General features: G+C 38.1%; 1 protein-coding gene across 3 annotated transcripts in view; it reads right to left on the reverse strand.

Annotated features, from left to right (window-relative positions):
- Positions 1 to 23,559, reverse strand: part of LOC109073249 (kelch domain-containing protein 8B-like) — a 90,788-nt gene that overhangs the window by 12,123 nt on the left and 55,106 nt on the right. For all 3 annotated transcript variants that reach the window (XR_006153303.1, XM_042712981.1, XM_042712980.1), the window contains 2 exons: positions 20,430 to 20,654; positions 3,308 to 3,409 (listed from right to left, as the gene is read on the reverse strand). Coding sequence is in view for 2 of the 3 variants with exons in the window: in XM_042712981.1 (XP_042568915.1) it covers positions 3,308 to 3,409; positions 20,430 to 20,654 (327 nt within the window). In the remaining variant the exon portion in view is untranslated. The remainder of the gene's footprint in view (positions 1 to 3,307; positions 3,410 to 20,429; positions 20,655 to 23,559) is intronic.

A 23,559-nucleotide genomic window follows, 5' to 3' on the forward strand; every position in this document is an offset into this window, starting at 1 on the left:
GTAACTCGTACAGATTCTGTGGCTTATGCTTGGAGAAACTTTTGCTCTGATGTTGCAAAATAAATAAATAAATAAAAACAAAGTTTTGCTGATAAATCCTGGCACAAACACCACAGTAACAGTGAACAGCGAACATTTTCTCATTTTCCCAAGGGTCAGTAACTAGGCTGAGTTTTATTCATTCTTTCACCTTCATCGCTGAGACCTACATCATCACATGGGACCTGCCGCTAAGTTTCCATGGTTACTCAAATTGAAGTGCAGATGATATGAACGGACTGGTGCAGTGACTATTGTTATCATAATTTCCTGGTAGAACAAACACTAGGGCAAATCTGCTTGCGGTAATCAAAAGTGTCACGTCGAGCTGTGCTCCGGCGCTGGCGTGGAGAGCTTGTGCGTGTTGCTACATATCCTTAGGCCCTTTGGTCTTCACACAAATACATATTTGTAAAAGCAGTTTTGTAGGAGTTGTTTTGCAAAGGTTAGATTCATCCTGGCTGAATGATTCTCACCACCTCCTCCACTTTTAAATAAGTGTTATAAGTTAATAAATTAAAAATAAATGAACTCATACACCTAAATGTTAAATCTTTATGTCAAGCTAAATATTCAATGCTCTCATCCAGTGGCAATTAACAGAAAATTAAACTGAACCATCAACAAAAATCAAAGAAATTTCTAAATTCTCTAAATTAAAAAAAAAAAAAAAACACAAATCACATTTCACAATTCTTCTTCTTATATCTTCACCTAAACCAGGGGTGTCAAACTCAGTTCCTGGAGGGCCGGAGCCCTCTACTGAATAAAGTTTGGAAAATTGGGTAAAAAATAAAAGTGTGGAAATTTGGGTAATTGAACATGTGATAAATGAAACCAGGCGTAGTTAAAATCATGCAGGCCAAGGCATTCATAAGTATAAGAAAATATAAAAAAAAAAAATTATCATATCTATATAATGTTAAAAACAATCAATTAGTTAAATAGGCATTCTTAAATTCTTTGGCAACAAGCTTGACATTTCAGCTGAAAAAATTTTGCATATAGCATTTTGTGTGCATGAATAAGATGCTGAGATGCTCAAAACAAGCCGTCAGCCGTCCAAAACTATTTGGGTTAAAACAGAAATATTTTTTTCATCAGAATATTTTCGGTTGCTGAAATTACAGTGCATAACTACAGTCAACATACCAAAATTTCTTTTTTTTACAATGGCAATATAAAAGCCACTTTTTACATACTCTGATTAATTTGTTCAGACAGTGTCCTGAGTACCCTGAGTATCTACGTTTTGGTTGCTATAGTAATGATATGAACATCCACACAACGCCAAGAGTCTTTCTCATGCTACAACTGAGAGCATCTGTCAGAGTGGAAAGTGATGGTGGAAAAACTGGAAATTTTGTCTATCATGACATCTTGCCACTGTGCCAAACTCAGAAGGCACATGAGAGAACATTAAGCAACTGAGACATTTTACTCAGTCAAGCACTGAATGCACAAGACCATAGACCCATTCACTACATAGTGAATGCAACTTTAAGAAGGAAAAAAGTGAAAAATATGTCAATAATAAAAATATTCCCCATTTTGTGTGATGTGTCATGGATGGAGCATATAAAAGGGTTTAATAAAATATTGTGAAAAAACAAAAACAACAACAACAACAAAAAAAAACCTAATATATATCAGCAGATATATATATATATTTCTGTTCAAACTAAAAAAAAAAAACTGAATATGAACTATGGAACTATCTAAACAAATATTTAGTTTTTACGCATAAAGTCGGTTTAAGAGAAAGAATATTTGTATATTGCTGACAATGTCACAAGTCATCAGCCAAATATGACAAAACAGTTATTAAGTAAGAAATTAATCATTCAGTTTCCGTAATAAATTCACCCTGGAAATACTTTCTTTCAATATTTTCTTGTTACTGACACTGTGATACTACCTGAACTAATGAGCATTCATGGGCAACTGAGTACATTTAAAGGAGACCATAAATGATTTAGGGACAAATCATCTGAAAAACAATTTCCTGAACATCATCTCCAATATGGACCTAATAGCAGCCATTAATTCTAGAAAGACATGAGGAGCTACAGCTAATGAAGCATCTCCTCCAGTTATGTCATTATGTCTCTGTGTGTGCATAAATCTGTAAGGCCTGAGTGTCCAACAATGCCTGTAAAAAAAAAAAATAACAGAGGAAAAAGGACTAAAGCACTAGGAAAGAGAAACAAAAATAGCTCAGAAAAAGCACCAGATAAAAAGATGAGCAGCAACAGCAGAGACACTAAAAAGGAAGGGAGGAAAAAACACACCCACAACGTGTACTGAGACAAGACATGAAGGGGGGGATGGGGTAGAAAGAGGTGACAACAACTAAGAGAGGATAGAGCAAGCAGGTGAAGGAAGAAGTAGTGTGACACTTAAATGTGAATGTTCTCATGCTATGAATAATGGAGACACACACACACACACACACACACACACACACACACACACACACACACAATCCTCCATTGGCTGCCTGAAATTCTGTCTATTTCTAGACATAAGAAAAGATTAAATACAAATGTGCCATGTTTAATCTGCAACGCTCTGCCCTAAATATCATTTTTTGGAAAGACACTGAAATTTCTCGCCCACTCTTTGAGCTGACATTTATTGAAGAAATCTCTCTCTCTCTAGTAATGCAGCCACAGACAAACAGACTGGAAAGAATTTTTGAGACCGATATTCAGAGCTTTTTCACTGGAGCATAAAAACCCAAATGAACAAATCATTTTGTTTGAAGACACGTCAGTTTAGGGAACAGGCTGTCGTTGGGCATTTCCACATATTCATTGTTTCATAATGAGGCTAAGTGTGATTCTTTGACTTTCCAATTAGAATAAATTCCCAACTAGAAAAAAAAACAACTTATCAAACAAAAAACTAAAAAAAACCACACACTAAAAAAATCAGTGCAAATTACACCGATCACTTCCTAAGGGTAGGTCGCATAGTTGGTAAAGTTGTTGAGATGTGGCCTGTAATTGTTGCAGATGGTGTACTGTGAGGTAGATTCTTGTTGCTAGGTGACATTAGTACACAGTACTTACTCATGGCTGCACATAAAGACCTGACATAATGAATCCATTTGCTTGGTATGGCATTTTATTATGAGGCCGTTTTTGAGGCCAGGTTGTTCTGAAAAATGACAGTCTTTGTGCTGTGCTTTGTAGATTTCTTTCCTGGTTTTCCAAGCTCGGTTGATCCTATTTGCATAATCTATTCAACATTGGCTGTTACTTACCGAGTCCCCCCGCAGCGATGACCCATCCACCGAGACAGCCAGCTACGAAGTCTGCCCGCTTCTCTCTCATGCGACAGCTCCGCGTGGCCTTCAACCACACACCTGCACACAGGTGAAAAACACACACCAGAGGTTAAAAAGGTCAGAGAGGTCAAGATCGCACCAGAGGTATTATTGGTAAAACCTCATTTTTCATTTAGTTTAGGAACTAAAATATCAAACTAAACATACTAAAATTTAACTAAAAATATATTGACATATTTAAAAATACATCTAATAAAAATAAATACCAAAATTACACAGAACAAAATTTCAAAATGAAAACAGAAAATATAAAAATAAAAATAAAATCTAATTCAAAATATTAACAAAACTATAATAGTATAACAATGCCTGGTCCAGTTAGCCCTAGTCTCATTGGCTGAGGACTGACTGACATATAAAGCAACCAATCACTGTTCGATTTGTTCTGCGTCATGTTTAGGGGCGTGAACATTTTAAGTCTATGTCCCAACGATAACAAACAAATTTAATCTAATAAATTTCTCATTCAAGAACATTGTGCAAATTTACTGCAACGATGGCACTGCGAACTTCACATACTTTTGAAAATCCAGCATTTAGTTGATACTAATAATTGCTCATTGTCACAGTTTAAACACAACAGATTTTTTCCTCCATGAGGGGATTTGGTGTCAAAACAAAATCATTCACTAAAAATACGATAGAATCAATATAAAACCCCAGCATTTGTCTCTGATTCACTCAAATTTAGCCAGATGGGGCATTTTGCTTTTGGTCATTTGTAAGCAAGTGGGAACCAGCCAAAGTTGACATGGAAAACATAATTTACCACAACGACTGCAATGAAAGGAAACAAGCAGGCACTGAAAGTCAGAGCTGTTATTGTAAATAAGAACCTGTTCTTAATAACTTGCCTGGTTAAATAAAGGTTAAATTAAATGAAATAGAGAGAGTTCAGACTCACACACACACAATCAATCTGCCCTAAGATACACAGATGGCTTGATAGACAACTTTAGTGATGAACAAACAGCTGAGGAGGGCGTATCTCTCTTTTCTGATTCCCTAACATGGCATGACCATGCAGTCTTCGGAAAGCTGTCTCTCTTCATGACACCATCGGGAGCAAATTTATGCCCTCAGTTTTCTCAGACATTCCCATACTCTTTTTGACTCCTCTGATTGTTTTGAGAGCACTTTAAAATCTGTTTATTCCATTTTCCTTTCTTTGTTGCAAGCTTCAGCCACCTGCCATCTCTTTCCAGCATTATGGTCTCTAAGCTCTTCAGCGTTTTCCCAAATTTTCTCCCTGCTGTCAGCCTCAAATAAAAGAATGCAGTCTGTTTGAAAAATACTCTATAGGCCACTATATCCCCACTCTCTCACTCTTACTCATCCTTATCAGACTTAATAGCCATCTTGCTCAAGGTATCAAGGTCTCCTCATGAAGATAAGAAATACTCTGCTGTAACCTACCCTTGTCCTGACTGATGGCACAATCTGTGGAGCTGCTCTGAAATCTGTCTGAAGAGTAAATATCTTTCAGCACTTTTTGATTTCACCAAATTTTCTAATTTTCCGAACCAAATTCAGAGAAGTTTCAGATAAAGTGAGAACAAATTATGTAGCAGAAAGTCTTACATTATAAGTAGACCTCCAGGTGAACACATTAATACTGATAATAACATCAGCGGTGGTTCCTCATTTCATGTGCAGGCTTACGCATTTTATGGACATTAATGTTAACGTGGAAGTTTCCTTTATAATTATATTGGAATATATAATATGACTCAGTACTCTGTACAACACAACAGCAGGACTCAGACAAATAGGTTGAACACTACAGGGATTCTAATATTAATAATACATAGCTTCCTGCCAACTGTCAAATCAAGGATGCTTTTGTCTTGAATTGTCACCTCTGATAATAAAGCTCTGCATTTAAGCACATCCTCTCTAACAAAACTGATGTGCTGAGAAATACAGAGAAAGCAAGCAAAAGATCAAAGATATAAGCTCTCTCAACATGTCTGTCTTTCTCTGCCTTCACACACAGAGCAAGGCAAACTGTGGTAGTTAATGAAGTGTGGCGGCCCCCGCGTGACCGGTCAAACTGTTTTTAGAAGAGAGAAAGACACTGACTATCTTACAGTGATGGTGACTTCTCTTCATATGTGATCTCTGAAAATCACATTTAATCTCAGATTCATCCATTGTCATTTGGGACAATTAGGATAAAGGAACATCCCAGGCCATTGCTGGTCATGTCCTTTCACTTCTTTATTTATTGTAAAAGGTCATTTTTCTAGTCTAGTCTCTAGTTTTTTGTTTTAGATTTTTAGGCAACCATATAAAGTAAAGAAAGAGATAATGGTGAACACTTTTGGTTAAATTTGTTAAAATTAGTGCATCGGGTATCATGAACTAACAATGACCAATACTTTACAGTATATATTAATCTAGGTAAATATTCATTTCTACATATACACATTTTAACATTAAGTTTTAATATGCTTTTATTTGACCAACTATAGTGTTAAAACACTACATTACATTTAAAGTTCAAATATTTTTAGTTTATACCATAAATGCTTGTCAGTACATTCGGTGGCACTTTAAACAAATTTCAAAAGGCAACAGAAGTTTCAAAAGGCAACAGAAGTAATAAATCAATATTATTAAAATAAATATATAATATAAAACAACTTTAAATAAATTTTAATAAAATAATAAATAATCTAGAACACATCTATATTTAATTTTAAATAATGTGCAATTAAGTGTCTGAAAACATTTCATTAATTAAAAATGCTAAATTAAATATATTCCACAAAAGTAAAATACTTAAAATAATAACTAAACTCATCTTTACAGTTCGGTGGAACCAAATCTGAATGTCTGAAATTTAATCTTTAAATGGAGACATACTTATGATAAAAAAACTATTCATACATCACAAAAAAATAATATACAATTAAAACAGTCCACTAATTGGTTGACACTTTTCTAGACATACTTATGATAAAAAAACTATTCTTATCTTACCATCAAGTACTCTTCATTTAGACAGCAGAAAATAAGAATAGAGGAGTCACATACCACAGCAAAGTCTACAAAGCACTGCACTTTTCCTTTGAACTGCTGCTTTAGAATACCTCTCTGCTTGTCCACCTGTCTGTGTGTCTGTCTGTCTGTCGACCTGACGCCTGCTATTGAACCAGACATGCACACTGCTGCGCTTCTCTCTATAGCTAAAGGTGTTATATGATTGACAGTTCTGCAGGCTCAGAACAATGCCCCAGCTGGAGATGAGACCCTGTGTTTATTTAAAGCCCGCAAATCAATCATCTCTTCTCTTTCTATTAAGCTCATACATGCGCACACAACCACATACCCCTTGTCTGAGCTACGCTCCGAAAAATCACATAAAAAAAAAAAAAAGTTTTTTCAATCTACAGATGTTTCTCTGTGTGTCTGTCTACATATTTTATTCAAGACTCTTTAAATTGCTTCAACTGAAGTACGTTTCAAGCAAACTCAGTTCACTTGGCAGACCCCTGGGCTTTCAGGCATGCAAAACCAACTCCTATCTACTTGAATGTGGAAATACCAAAATCTCACAAACTTACCACACTCAAATAGTGATAAAACAGTGTGTTTTTCATGTTTGTTTGGCCAGTGTACATATGCAGTTACAAGTAAGAGTCTCAAGGATTTCTATGTCAGCCAGAGCATTTAATAGTGCTCTGGGTTCTGCAAGTCAGGTTCCACAAGTAAAAATTATTATTATTGTTTAAATTCTTTTTAGTGATGATTTTTAAACTTTTAAATACAGATATATTGTGAACTTCAAAGTTATTAATTGATTTTTGTTAACTGATTAACTTTGTCAAATGATATTTATTTACAGTTCATCAAAACAATATGTAACAATCAGTGACATAATCATATCAAATCAAGCACAATGGAATGAAAGTGGCATTTTGATATCTACTGTGAATCTCATATCCACGTCCAGATAAATCTGTGATACTCCCTGCACACTCTCAGGGCTAGAGAAGCACTGTGGGATTGATTAGAGCAGATCGAAGGGTTAATCCACGAGAGCGGTGCACTATATCAGTCAGTGTGATGCAGCAGAGGAGCACATGTGGAGTTTGTGTTATTAGAGCTGCTGGTCCAGATGGCCCTTGTGAGGCAGGAGAGGAAAGTTGAAAATAAGGAGAAATGACAGGAGTGTGTTAGAAGGGAATGTGCAAGGTCAGTCTGAGAACGAAAGATAAAGCGAGAGCAGAGGAGTGAAATATGTGACAACAGGACATCAGAAACTAGGACTCACACAGTGAAAAACACAGTTTTTATGATATTTTGAAAACCTTTAGGGAGGAAGTTTGTATTAAATCCTGCACTGGTGGTGCACACAAACCCTTTCTGCATGCTGTTACTGTGAATAAGGATGAGGGATCCAGCAACTGTTGCTAACACCACACTCATTCAGGTACAAAAGCCCTGAGAGCACAAGCTGACAATAGCAGCCGCCATGCCTAATGAGTGAACACACTCTGCCTGTACGGCACAGCACACAGCGGCTGAAGTAATGAGTCTGTGTTCAGAATGAATGTGAGAGGATGTATGCTTTTATGTCTCGAACAACATCCACTGAAGATTTCATCGTGTGAAGCTAAACCAACTGATTCAAAGAGATCGCACTTTCATTTTTTTTACAAAGTTCTCCATCTTTTTTTTTTCAGAGTAAAGAAAGTATTAGAACAACATGAGTGTAATTAAATGATGATAAAAGAACATTCATTTTTGGGTTATCTATCCTTTTAACTTAAAAATTCTATGAAAGCCTCTTTCATGTGCCGTACAAACTATTAAACCAAAACTTACAAGACCACAAACAAATCAGTCCAAAGTATTCAAAAAAAAAACACACAGTAGTGAACAAACACACACACGCACACACACACACACACATACACACACACACACACATAGCAGGGAGTAGTGAACAAACACACACACACACACACACACACACACACACAGCAGTGGGCAACCATTTTTTTTGCTGCAGCACCCGGGGAGGAATTGGGGTTCAGTGCCTTGCGCAATAGTCTCACATCAGTCCTGGTATTGAGGGCGGAAGAGAGCGCTGGTCATTCACTCCCTCCACCTACAATCCCTAACGGTACAGGGTTGGGTTACAAGACTGACTCTCTAACCATTAGGCCACGACTTCCCCTGTAATTAAGATCAGTGATTTTGAATAAATGAAACTAACGAATGCTAGCTGCTCACTTATACTGTTACTTTTATCTGTAGTTCTTCTGGTGTTTAGCAATAATAGCATATGTCCTGCTTAGACTGCAACACCATGGCTGCATCTGAAATCAAATACTTCCCTACTATATAATAGACGAAAAACAGTATCTGAACAGAGTAGTATGCTCAAATTCACAGTATCCATAAAACAGTATGCAAAGAGTTCCCAGAATACCTAATACTCCAAGTGAGATTCTGAAATGTGCATCCAGTGGACACTTTACAATCCCATGAGGCCATGGGAGAGGAGTTATAAATGGCAGTGAAGTGACACAACTGACGCTGGTAGGTCACATGACCGGGACTCTGGTCACCTCTATGTGTAAATGTGGGTAGTTCATATTTAAAAATTTCAGAACTACCCATTTTTGTAGCCTGTAGTATGCTTTCACAGTACATTGAATGAACTCTCATCTTAAAAGATTATGTTCATGATGTAATGATATAAGCCCTTTCAATATGTAAACACATAACACTGTGTACTATGAATTTTCATTTATTCATTTTTTAGCAGATGGATTTTCACCAAAGCAGCATTTACATGTATAAAGTTTATGGTAATCATTCAGAAAGCACCTAAAAGATACAAAAGCAATTATTTGAACTGGTTTTTAGATTTTTTTGCGTGTTTTTTTTTTTAAAGAAAAAAGAAAGAGGCTTTCATTTTGTACAGTGGAAAGTTTCTCCTCCATAACCCACAATAAGTGGCCACAGGGCTTTACAGGATCATATTCATATAGTAAAGGATATGACTACAGTGTCCAGTGATTTGACAGTGTAATATAAGCAATCTTAACTCAGCCATTTGCTCACGGGACACATTTAACCCTGTAATTCAATTACTCATTCTCAATGTTCTTTGCTGGCAGTATGATTTATGGCGTATGCTGTATTGGGAGGGTGAATTCTGCCAGTCACTGTGCATCCGCTTTAATTTTTGGTCAACCCTCTTGATGTTGATTGCAACTGAAATAATAGTTTACCCCATCATTTAAAAAATCATCTATTTCTGTGACAGCACTGGGTGATTGTATTCACAGACGCACTCTAGCACCTTCTCTTCAGAGTGACTGAATGCTTTTGATGCAGCACAAGTTCTCAATTGCAAAAAAAAAGCATATGCATAAATGCCATGCCACAATGTTACTGATATACATAAAAATCTCTAATTAATGCAAGCTGAAAGTTTTTATACATCAGTTGGGTTGCATTTGAGCAATTATGGAAAATGAATAATTTCCATAACAGCATGGTAATGCATAATATCTTAATATGCCTGCTAGCAGTGGTTGGTTGTATATTACATTTGCATGAGGCTAAATGAGACTGGCCAAGAAAACAAAGTTTTAAACATAAGCAAAAAATAAAAATAAAGAAAGAAATGATGTGAAAGTATTAAAGGTGACAGCACAGGAGGAGGCAATGAGACAGTGAGTGACAGAAAGGGAAAATAAGAAAAGAAATGGGACAGAGGGAGAAGGCAAGACAAACAGGCACAAAGAGCACTGTGGAATGTGTTTGATTATGCTATGATTCTTCTCAAATGTCAAAGGCTCTTCAAATGCACTCTCACTGAGTTCTGACAGACAGAGAGATAAAGAGCCACAGAGAGAGAGTCATCTCAACTCATAAATACTGGCAGATGGACAAAGGAGCTGGCCAGATGATTAGATGCTATGGTCAGCGATCCTCTGGTGCACACTTCACTTTCATCCACAGAAATTTGCTTAATTGATGTGACATGTTATGAATGTTTAAACATTCATGTGCTTTTGCATAACAACATTTCTCTTAGGGTAACTTACATTAATTGTACTACACTAAAAATTGTACGGGATAGTTCATCCCAAAACTGTGTCCATATTTACTAATCTTATTTTCTTTCGTAACCCATATGACTTTATTTTGTTAGTGTAGATCTTTTGAAGAATGTACTGGCCACTTTTCCATAGTAAATGGGTATCTGGGTTGTTGAGTGTAAAAAGAAGCACCATAGAAGTATCATTAATGTGGTCCATATGACTTGTGCACTACATTACAAGTCATACAATAGTTTTGTGTCAGGAACAGACCAAAATTTCATTCATTATTCACTAAAAATGTTGCCCTCCATTCAAATATGGATAATGTGCATGAAAACGCACCATATAGAAGATTTGTATTGAGTCACAACTTCAGTATTTTTCCTCACACAAAGCTTATCATATAGCTTCAGAATACTTGAAAAAATAATGTCATAACTAATTTTAAATACTGACTATTTTTTAAATACTTCAATACAAAAAAAAATCACCATCAACACACAAAAAAGTCATCACTACACACTCCAACAAATACATCATTCTGCTGAAGACAGAAAGTCACACAGGTTTTGATACATAAATTTAGTTTTATTTTGAGGGGAACTATGCCTTTAAAAGATCATTTTCTTTCTTAATTAAAACCAGAAGGTAAAAAGTAAGAAAAACTAAAACACCATTTGTAAAGTTAGTTCATAATGCAGCCTGACAAATCCCAACACCATTGTGTGATGGTGTGTGATATACTGGCTTGAAGCTAAAATGGGGATTAAACATGCAAACAACTGTCATACATATTGCATTATTCTGCTTGCATTCGGTTGTGTGATGGTGTGTGATATACTGGCTTGAAGCTAAAATGGGCCTTTCAGCAGAGCATAGCACCGAGCTGTAGTTGTGTGATGGTGTGTGATATACTGGCTTGAAGCTAAAATGGGCCTTTCAGCAGAGCATAGCACCGAGCTGTAGGGATCAACCACTGCCCTCAAAGCCATTTGTGGGACTGAGAAAGCTTGACTGAGGAGATTTGTAAGCCACACTGAAGAAAAAAGAGCCAAACAGGCAGAAGTTTTCAGCAAATAATGCTGAGACAACGCTCACCCAGTGTCTGTTTTAAGTAATGACAGACAGAGTCACACACACACACACACACACACACACACACACACACACACACACACACACACACACACACACACACACACACACACACACACACACACACACACATACAAAAAAGCAAATTTTTGGTATAATGCCAAAAACTGTGGAAAAGTATTAAAAATGTGCTAAAGTAGAGTGATTCATCAGAGAAACAAAGGCAGTGGTGTGGTGGTGCATATCCCAAATCCCTTTCAGTCCTTCTCATTTTCACTGCATTTGGTTGGCATGTCTAAATTAATTTGGACAAAATGACTACTAGACCAAATCCATTCAAACTATTTTTTTTTTTTTGCAGAGAAGGCTTACAGTTATTTAATTGCATGGAAAAGCTTCCTGAAATTAATTATGTAAATGTTTTATTTTTGAATGAACAAAGGAGTTGAATACGATAAGGGGAAGCGATTAGGAAGCCTTGCTCGGGGAAGTTTAAAGGAAAGGTTTAAAGAGAAGGAATTCAATGCTGAACAATATACTAAATAACTGATTATAATGATGAAATAAAAAAGGAAGGTTCTCGTGTGCTGAAGAGGAGAGCTGAGGAACAGAGAGAGAGAGAGAGAGAGCAGAGAAAGGACGTTCATACTAATGATTCCTCTCTAACAAGCCTCTGCTCAGTCTTTTATGTGGTGCTGCTCTGAGGATGCTTGAGGGAGAGATTCCTGTCAGACCCAGACCTGCACTGAAGTTCCACCACAGACTACCCAGAGAAATCATACTTTATCCAGCTCTCATAATTGAAAATATCTGCTACAGGCAAAAGGAAAGGCAAAAAATTTCAGGTAAAATTGTCAGGATCAGAATCACGTCAACAGATTTAATATTCAATTCTTATTTTTCATTCTGTGGCAGGGAGAATAACTGGTGTTGTTATTGTTAACTAAAACGATTAAAAATCATTTTGTTACAGAAACAGATTAAAGCCAAATATATGAAACACGCAAAAATAAAATAAAAATTAATTAAAATTAAAATGATGAAAACATAAATGTTCTATAACTTAAACTGAAATAATATATAAAATAAAAATAAAAACTCATTAATATTTAAATAATACTAAAATAACACGCACAAAAAACACTGTCTGTATTTTTAGCACCATGCAAATCAGGTAATGTTCGACATGCTAAAAAAATTTGCTTGTCTGGATATATGTCTGGTCAATTTTTTGAAAATGTACATCAACAACTCTTAAGAAAATTGTTTAACATGCTTTCTGCTGACAAAAATCATGTTGAAGAGGAAAATACATCTTATTTAATCACTTCATTTAAATACTCAGGCTTTTGCAAGGTAATACCACGTAGTAATTTAACGAATTTGGCCCCAGCAAGTTCCAGTGACCAACAATCCTTATTTCACAGCTCTCTGGAATACTTTACTCTGATTGGTTAGTAGCAACATCCTGCAATCAAATGACCATTTAACTATACAGTAGACCTTTGTTCCAGGAAACTGATTTCCTAGCTGTGCTGCTTTAACACCTCTTGTATCAACCTCTCTCTTATCATATTATTTTGTGCTAATGACAGGTTGACTACACATTATCTCTTTTCAAATAAAGTGTACAGATTACATTGATATCAAGGAGGCAATAGACAATGCAAATAACAATGCACAAGACTTTGTCTTTGCATTTTAATACAGGAGGACTTATAAATACACAGAAGCACACACATGTGGTCCTATGTGTGTTGAATGGGGAGATTAGAGAGCAGTAATGTGTAATTGAGGATATGGCCTGTAAACGTGGGCTGGTAATTACACTGGGCAGCTTTTCTCTACGGCCTCTACAGTAATAGGTAAAGTGATAATGGAATTAGTGATTGCCACTTACAAGCAGGACTCGAGCTAGCCTCCATTAACCGTACACACACGTCTATAGGCCTGTGCACAGAAACACATACACTTTCTTTCACACTCTAACAGCTCACAGAATCAGAACACTCAACAGCGGAATTTAAATGCAAATGCATCTGATTAAAAAGAAAACCTGAGCAGGTTACAACCTCTCCTGCTCGAGTCAGCCCTGCATGCACGGCGTCTTTATGCATAGCATTTTTTTTGTTTACTCTTCCAGCTTCTTCTTATGTAAAAAGCCTTATAACTTACTAAATCTAAAAAGGTGGCTTGGTGTTTAAAAATCTAGGAACCTTTTTACCTTCTTGATTTTTTTCCTTCTATCTTCTATATTTGTCCCTTTGGCTGAGTGTAATGGATAGAGACATTTGTGTAGCAGAGTTTTAATATATACTGTAGGTAGGCAGGAATATAATTTAAGAGGCCGGTGAGAATGACCCTTACATCAGGAGGACTGATCAGACTTCATTCCGTGTTGGAGATTGTCCAGGAGTCTGACAAACACGTACACACATATAAACACTTGCAAATGCAAAGGGAATAAGAAGGGAAGGCGACAGAAGATGAAAAAGCCAATAACATGTATCTTTGTGATAAGGGCCAGTGGCCCGTGGAGGGTTGGCTATTTACATGAAGATGAGAGAACACTCTTATTTTTGTTAGCACAATTAAAAGCTCTTTGAGTGGTACTCCTGGGATGAGAAAAAGTGGTTGAAACATAACAGAGAATTACGGTTTAATTAAATGCCAAACAAGGAGGGAGAACACTGGGAGAAAACCAACACAGAAGAATGTACACAGTGGGGACCAAGAGTTTGAGAGCATTAGTAAAAAAGCTTCTATTTTGCATTTTTCAAATGTAATAAAAAATATTGATTTATTGATAATTATTTTACTGTTAACTTATTTTAATAGAAACTTATTTTAAAAATGTAATAGTAATATAATAAACTAAATAAAAAATAAAAAAATAAAAACAATATAATAAAATACTAAAAGAAAAAAACGATCTATCACAAATTATATTAGCAGCACAACAATTTTAGTGAAACTATTCAAAATCCTGAAACCTAAATTAGATTCTGAAGCCCAAATTTCAAAATGTTGTCTCTGATTTTTGTGTGCTAAATCAATGTAAATATTAAATCAGTGTGAGTTTTGTAACAATAGTTTTATAATAATATAATGAAATAATACTAAAATACTACTAATAATAATTATATAAATTATCAGCTTTAAGCTTTTCAAAATCCTAAAATCTAAATTAGATTCTGAAGTCCATATTTTTAACGTTGTCTCTGATTTGTATGTTAGAGCAATGTGAATATTAAATCAGTGTAAGCTTTGAGAATATAAAATGATTCTAAAATTAAAATAATACAAATGTTGCAAATTATATATTATGTAATTTCTCAAAATCCTAGAATCTAAAATACATTCTGTATACCATATTTTAAATGTGGCCTAAGACTTTTATTTGTTAGATCAATGTGAATATTAAATCAGCATTAGTTCTGAATGAATGTGTCACAAAACTGCACAGGGACACAAAGGCTGAGGATTCAACTGAAGTAGTTTATTAAAGTGTTATCTACAATCATAGTCGAAACAGGCATGGGGTCAAACAAAATAAGCAATCCAAAACAATGACAGATCTCGGGGCTGAGGCTACCAGAGTAATTCAGTTAAAAGGCTGAACATCAAAACCAGGAAAACAAGACATGAGAGAACCAGGATAAAAGGCTTAGAACTGCAGATGTAAAACACTGACCAAAGTTCTCACGGTGGAGATGGTGACCTCCACAGCAGAGCAGACGGGACCAAATATCTCACGGTGGAGAACATGATCACCACAGCAGAGCAGACGGGACCAAATATCTCATGGTGGAGTAGATGACCACCACAGCAGAGCAGACAGGACCAAAGTTCTCATGGTGGAGAAGATGACCAACACAGCAGAGCAGACAGGACCAAATATCTCATGGTGGAGAAGATGACCACCACAGCAGAGCAGATGGGACCAAAGTTCTCACGGTGGAGAAGATGACCAACACAGCAGAGCAGACAGGACAAAATATCTCATGGTGGAGAAGATGACCACCACAGCAGAGCAGACGGGACCAAAGTTCTCACGGTGGAGAAGATGACCAACACAGCAGAGCAGACACGACAAAATATCTCACGGTGGAGAAGATGACCACCACAGCAGAGCAGACGGGACCAAAGTTCTCACGGTGGAGAAAATGACCTCCACAGCAGAGCAGATGGGACCAAATATCTCATGGTGGAGAAGATGACCACCACAGCAGAGCAGACGGGACCAAAGTTCTGACGGTGGAGAAGATGACCACCACAGCAGAGCAGACGTCGACCAAATATCTCACGGTGGAGAAGAAGAACACCACATCAAAACAAAAGGGACCAAATATCTCACGGTGGAGAAGATGACCACCACAGCAGAGCAGACGGGACCAAAGTTCTCACGGTGGAGAAGATGACCTCCACAGCAGAGGTAGATGGGACCAAATATCTCACGGTGGAGAAGATGACCAACACAGCAGAGCAGACACGACAAAATATCTCACGGTGGAGAAGATGACCACCACAGCAGAGCAGACGGGACCAAAGTTCTCACGGTGGAGAAGATGACCTCCACAGCAGAGCAGATGGGACCAAATATCTCACGGTGGAGAAGATGACCACCACAGCAGAGCAGACGGGACCAAAGTTCTGACGGTGGAGAAGATGACCACCACAGCAGAGCAGACGGGACCAAATATCTCACGGTGGAGAAGATGAGCACCACAGGAGAGCAGATGGGACCAAATATCTCACGGTGGAGAAGATGACCACCACAGCAGAACAGACGGGACCAAAGTTCTCACGGTGGAGAAGATGACCTCCACAGCAGAGCAGACGGGACCAAAGTTCTGACGGTGGAGAAGATGACCACCACAGCAGAGCAGACGGGTCCAAAGTTCTGATGGTGGAGAAGGTGACCTCCACAGCAGAGCAGACGGGACCAAAGTTCTGACGGTGGAGAAGGTGACCTCCACAGCAGAGCAGACGCGACCAAAGTTCTGACGGTGGAGAAGGTGACCTCCACAGCAGAGCAGACGGGACCAAAGTTCTCATGGTGGAGAAGATGACCTCCACAGCAGAGCAGATGGGACCAAAGTTCTCACCGTGGAGAAGATGACTTCCACAGCAGAGCAGATGGGGCAAAATATCTCACGGTGGAGAAGATGACCTCCACAGCAGAGCAGATGGGGCAAAATATCTCACGGTGGAGAAGATGACCTCCACAGCAGAGCAGACGGGACAAAATATCTCACAGTGGAGAAGATGACCTCCACAGCAGAGCGGAAAGGACCAAAGTTCTCACGGTGGAGAAGATGACCACCACAACAGAATAGATGGTACCGAAGATCCCCGCGGTGGAGAAGATAACCTCCACAGCAGAGTAGATGGGACAAAGATCCCCACGGTGGAGAAGATGACCTCCACAGCAGAGTAGATGGGACCGAAGATTCCCACGGTGGAGAAGATGACCTCCACAGCAGAGCGGAAAGGACCAAAGTTCTCACGGTGGAGAAGATGACCACCACAACAGAATAGATGGTACCGAAGATCCCCGCGGTGGAGAAGATAACCTCCACAGCAGAGTAGATGGGACAAAGATCCCCACGGTGGAGAAGATGACCTCCACAGCAGAGTAGATGGGACCGAAGATTCCCACGGTGGAGAAGATGACCTCCACAGCAGAGTAGATGGGACCGAAGATCCCCACGGTAGAGAAGATGACCACCACAGCAGAGCAAATTGGACCGAAGATCCCCACGGTGGAGAAGATGACCACCAAAGTGGAGCTGAGGGAGCTGAGGACCACCAAGATGGCTCAGGCAGAACTGGAACCCACCACAGTGGATCTGAAGGCCACCAAGGTGGAGCAGACGGAATTGGAAAAGTGAGCACAGAGAGCTTAGAAACATCCCCTATGGCCATAACAGTACATTCAGAAAGATCAGGAATGACTTTCATGGTCGTGTCAGGACAGGCTGTGAGTTCAGGAAGAGCCTCCCTGGCCGTGACAGGACAGGTCGGGAGATCCAGGGTGACGTCTGTGGTTGAGACAGGGCAGGCAGGGAACTCACAGGATGGCACCAACACAGGACTGAGCTCTAGACTCACGATCCTCAGTGTAGGCAATGCTGGAGTCCATGGCCAAGCAAGCTCCTTGGCCACTGGAGATTGCTGCCTACTACACCCCCCAAAAAATGTTTAGGGGTAGCTTCCTCCTCGACCTCCCCTACTGTGATAGGGGAACCACTCAGCATTAAAGCTGAGTCCAGAAACTCACTGAATGACCCTCGAGGAGCATCAATGATTAGCTTGTTCTTGAGCAGAATCTTAAGTCCATAACAGAAAATTCAATGAGAGCAGATCAGAAACATTTGCAATGTCCAGGAAATTCTAAATGTGCTCCTCGAGGGTACGATTACCTTCACACAACGGACTAACCCAACTGCTGGATCCATAGTGGCAAAGTCTTCTGTCACAAAACAGCATGGGGACACAAAGGCTGAGGATCCAAGTGAAATAGTTTATTAAAGGGTAATCCGCAACCGTAGTCAAAACAGGCATGGGGTCAAACACAAAAAGCAATCAAAATGACAGAGTTCAGGGCTGAGGCTAACAGAGTAATCCAGATAAAAAGGCAGAATTTCAAGAACCAGGAAGACAAGACACAAGAGAACCAGATGTGAAACCAGTGGCTGTAATGGAACACAGCAATTTGAAAGGTGTTATTAATTTTTATGACCACTAGATGGCTGCGACATAAACCGTGTTGAAAAGCTTTGAGTAATGAACCCTTTTCAGATACAACCATGTTAAAAGCTTCACTGGTTCAGAACACCTCACTTCACCATCACTACTGAAAACACCAGGCTTATATAGGCAGAGGTAATGAGCAACAGGTGAAAACAATCAGGCATGATGAGTCTGTGCAATGGGTTATGGGAACTGAAGTCCAAGACTGAGTGACAGAGGTATGGGATGGAACGCCCTCTGGTGGTTATCAAGGGCACTCAAGTGTTATCTGATCGTGACACAATGCATTCAATGACATGAACCAATATGATATTTTTCCTCAGATATATATCAGAACCTTTATGCAAATTAATAACTACACCTTGATGATCAGCTTAAACTATATATCCACCGCAGGACGTTATTTTATGCAGGGCAACAGAACATTTAAATGGCTAATAAACTCTCTTAAAATGGGTATTGGCTAGTCAGTGCAAAGTAAAGCTGATATTGCTGAATTCTGTGCACAATGACTGAATAATACTTCCTGTGCTCAGAGAAAGGTGAATAAATATTCAGCGTGCCCCTGTTGACTTCCCTCAGCATGAGAAATGGATTGAAAAATATGCATTTTATAAGGCCAGAGGACTGACTAAGCAGTTTTCACAAGGACCTTATAGGTGGTATCCACCTGGAGAGCATGTTGTATACCAGTGAACTCCCTCCGTTGTGAAGTGAGAGAGATAGAAAGAGAAACAAATATATTTCCACCCCTCCAGTGCTGTATGTACAGTGAACACAACAACACATCAATCTTTCTCCTGCCTGTCACACAGTGAGGCTGAAGAGATTGAAGCTGAGCTGTCAGAGAGGTTTCAACCACAGTATCAGAGCAAAAGAGAGAGGAAGACATGTAAAAGAGACCACAATGTTATCAAGACTGCTATAAGTACCGCTTTCATGTTTCATGATAGATTAAACATTGATTGAAACACATTGCTGTGGACAATAGACCTGTGCTTGGCTTATGTTCAAAGATATGGACATTCAATTTGATTAAAATATTCATTTTAAAATGTATTATATATTTATTACAATTAAATTAAAATCTATTAAATCTATTTATTATAAAAGCACTGATTTTACACAGGCTACTTGACGTCAGAGTTTTGATAAATCAAATTATATGTATTAAAAGCATTACAGACAGCCATTCAAGCATCAAATGACCATTTCTTAGATCTTCACCAATTTCGCTCTTGTCATCAAAGATTGCCACCTATTTTTATAATTGATGACAGCTGACAGTTAATTACACTTGTCTACAATACTCTACATTTCAACTTGTACACAGCAATGACTTAATGAAAACGATTTAAGTAAAAACTATTCTCCATTATAAGCTTGCCCTCTGTGTTAACATTAAGGTTATTTTTTTCCCAGTAAGAGAAGAAAAACAGCTACTAATTTTTTTTTTTTATTAATATTTTTTATACTGCAGAGACACATTAATTTGATCAAATGTGACAGTAAAGACATTTAGCATGTTGTATAAAGTTTCTATCTCAGATACATGCCGTTGTTTTCAAATAATCAAAGAATCCTGGAAAAAAATGAATCAAGTTTTCCACAAAAATATGAAGCAGCACAACTGTTTACAACACTGATAATAATAAAAAATGTTTCTTGAGCACCAAATCATCAAATTAGAATGATTTCTGAAGGATCACCTGAAGACTGAAGTAATGATGCTTAAAATTCAGTTTTGCATCACAGGAAAAAAAAAAAAAATACATATATAAATATATATACACACACACACACACACACACACACACACACACACACACACACACACACACACACACACACACACACACACACACACACACACACACACACACACACACACACACACACACACACACACGTATAAGCTTTTGAACAGTAGTGTAGTGTATTGACTAACCCGGGCAAGCTTTTTCTTAAAAACATCCTTTTTACAGTACCACTTGGTTATATTTATTACTCCAACAATGTACAATGAAAAATGTCTTTGAGCTGACATAGTAATGATCATATTTCTTTTGTGTATCGTTTTGTCAGTAAAGATTCAACAAAAGAGATGAAGTGCTCACCCTGCTCACAATCAAATTCCTCTACAGTGGAGACGAAGTGAGGTCTGGAGTAAAAGTTATGGGGTCCAGGCTGCTGAAGACCCCCCAGGCTGAAAAACGCTCTGTCGCTGGCAGCACATGACGAGAACGCTCTGCGGCTGGGGATGCACGGATACCGCGTCCAGCTCTTCATCTCAAGGTCGAAGGCCTCGAATGCGGTCACTGGCATCTTGCCCTGACGCCCACCTGTCAGAGGGGAAAATTAGAAGAGTGTTGGAGGATTAAGATGAAGTATGTATGTGTGTCTGTCTGTGTGTGTGGTATCTCTCTGATAGGACTCAGTCAGTGTGTCACGTCTGTCCCTGCTGGGAGTCAGTGTGTGTGTGATTACCACATGTCACAGCTCACTGGCAATACTTTGGTCTCTTCAGACAAGCTGACAGCCTATTCCATTATTGGATCTCTGACACACACACACACACAAACACACACGTCTGGTTTACTATCCTTCTGGGGACTCTCCATAAGTGTAATGGTTTTTATACTGTACAAACCGTATATTCTATTGCCCTACACCTAAATCTAGCCCTCACAGAAAACGTTCTGCATTTTTACATTCTCAAAAAAAGAGCTAGACCCATGCTCTACTGTTCAATCTACAGGAAGTAGTAGAGGAGCTGTCAAATTATTGGTTATTGACTATGTTACTTTCTCTAACACAAGGACCACTATAAAAAAAATATTATTACTTTTTGAAGTTATAAATAAAAGGTTATTGGTTATTGGAGTACGTTTTACAACAAAATACTATTTCAGCCTGTCAAAATTCCATGTTTAATTTAATGTGTTACCTATCATTGCATAACTAGCCATTTCTAGAAATAACTAGTGTCCTGGGATCAATTTCATCCTTAAATGATCTATTATCTCATTTATATCTCAAATTATCTTATTTTATTTCTCTTGTCTTGGTGTTTTATTGATTTTGTATGGGGAATATGTCTGAGGAGCTTATTATTATGGGGATTGCATAACTGCAGAAAGATGATACAATGAGCGCTTCTCATTGATAACACAATGAATCTGTTAGTTGAGCCTCTGTGAGTGTGTAGCTACAGTAATATCCATTAGTCACAGCAGACAGCATATTTAATGTGATGAGAATGAAAATGAGGCTGTGATGGATTGAAGTTCATGTCATATTCTTGTATGTCTAGGGAGAAATCATTCAGCTGATGAAACAATCTGGAACTATGGTCACAGTGGACAAAAAATTTTCAAAACATTTTGTGGGATCTTAACATATGACGTATTGGATGCACTGCCCTTTCCACTTCATTTGATAATAATAATATCATTTTATTTGACATTGTCATTTAACTCCAATTAAACATGAAATCTACCCTGGTCTAAAACCAGATTTTGCCATATAATTTTGCATTTAAAGGGATAATTAATCCAAAAATACAAATTTTGTGATCATTTACTCACCCTTGTATCATTCCAAACCTGTATGACTTTCTTTCTTACAGTATGTGGAACATAAAAGCAGATATTTTGAAGAATATTAAGCAAACAGTTTCACTGTATGGACAACAAAACCCCACAGTGACATTTATCAAAATATCTTCATACAGGTTTAGTTGATGAGACAAGAATTTTCATTTTTTATTTTTTTTGGTGAACCATACCATTAAAATATGCAAAATAAACAGCAAACTTAACAGGGAGGACAACTTGTCTCTTATGTTTTTGTTGTTGACGTCGAAGGTCACATGTCCAATTGAACTCTGTGATATTTTGGTTCTAAAGCATCTGTCACTAGCTAAAAGCAGCCAGATTAGGCAGATGCCAACATGGAGAGGACATGTCCCCATCCTTAAAAACATGAACAAAACTAAACAAGGTTAATAAAAATAAAAAATTGGGTTGCTAATATGAAATCATCAAAAATGTTAAATATTTTAGACTTATAGCAACCAAAACTGTCAATTCTGCCAAACAAAAACAAATCTCAATGTTGATTTCAGTGATTTTAAGAACATTTCAATTATTTTTGCACAATAAACAGCTATGGTTCTGTTTTGGTTTTCTATTTTGCTGTAAAACCACAGTTTATTCTGCATTCTGAAACAAAATCAGTTAAGACTGACTGATCTGTACAAACAATAGTACAGCACAAGAACATAAACCTATCTGTAAAACAATGTAAAGTGTACAACTCTAGGGTGTGTATCACTGCTTTTGTATGTGAGAGCTCAGAAAGCATCAAACACTGTCACGTTTCCAGGTACACCTTTATTTTTCCCTCTTATTCTTCCCCTCTTGCACGTTCTCTTTCATTCACTATGCATTCACAATGTGACTGATCTCCTCCCAGCTTTGGCATTACTGAAACCCCTCAGGGACAGAACAGACAGCCAGGGAAAAACACACACATGAGAGAAAACAAAGGGGGAGAGAAAGAACCTGTCTGAGGAACAATGCGGAAGAGTGAAGAGATGGAGAAAGCAGGCCAGAAAATGGAAATGCAGTCAAGACAGTGTGAGAGTAACAGATAGAGGAAAAGTCTTGAGGACGGGGCGGCACATCTCTATAAGAAGTGAGGTTTCAGCATTCTATTAAAGAGGTCTTGTTCTCTTGACCTTTGCTGGACACCTCTAATTAACTTCTTTCAGCTCTTTCAGCCTTTCGACTTCAATCATTAAAGCCTCCATGGTCAAAATTGTGAGAAATTAGTTGAGGGGAACAGGGCAAATACACGAGTGGATTCAACAGAGCCATGTATGGGTGAGATATTGAGCTGAGTGAAGTGCGGCTGGTATTGGGCCAAACCCATCCATAGACTGATTTGCAGACAGACGGCTGGTGTGCAGCCAGCAATATGCACACATGCCAAAGTAAAACACACACACACACACAAACACACATCAATGCAAAATAACACACACTGCATATAAGTAAATCTGAAGTTAAAAACAAAGAAGCAAGGAGAGCTTGAATGTGTTACAGCAGGGTTTTCATGTCAAGCCCCCCCAGGTGGATAGAGATGGAGCAGGAAAACTGTTACATAACGCATAAAACTGCCTGGCCTATAACAATATATATACTATAGTGATGCATTTATACACTTCATGATATTTGCAAAAGT

This window comes from Cyprinus carpio, chromosome A23 (genome assembly GCF_018340385.1).
Source record: "Cyprinus carpio isolate SPL01 chromosome A23, ASM1834038v1, whole genome shotgun sequence".
Lineage (NCBI taxonomy): Eukaryota > Metazoa > Chordata > Actinopteri > Cypriniformes > Cyprinidae > Cyprinus > Cyprinus carpio.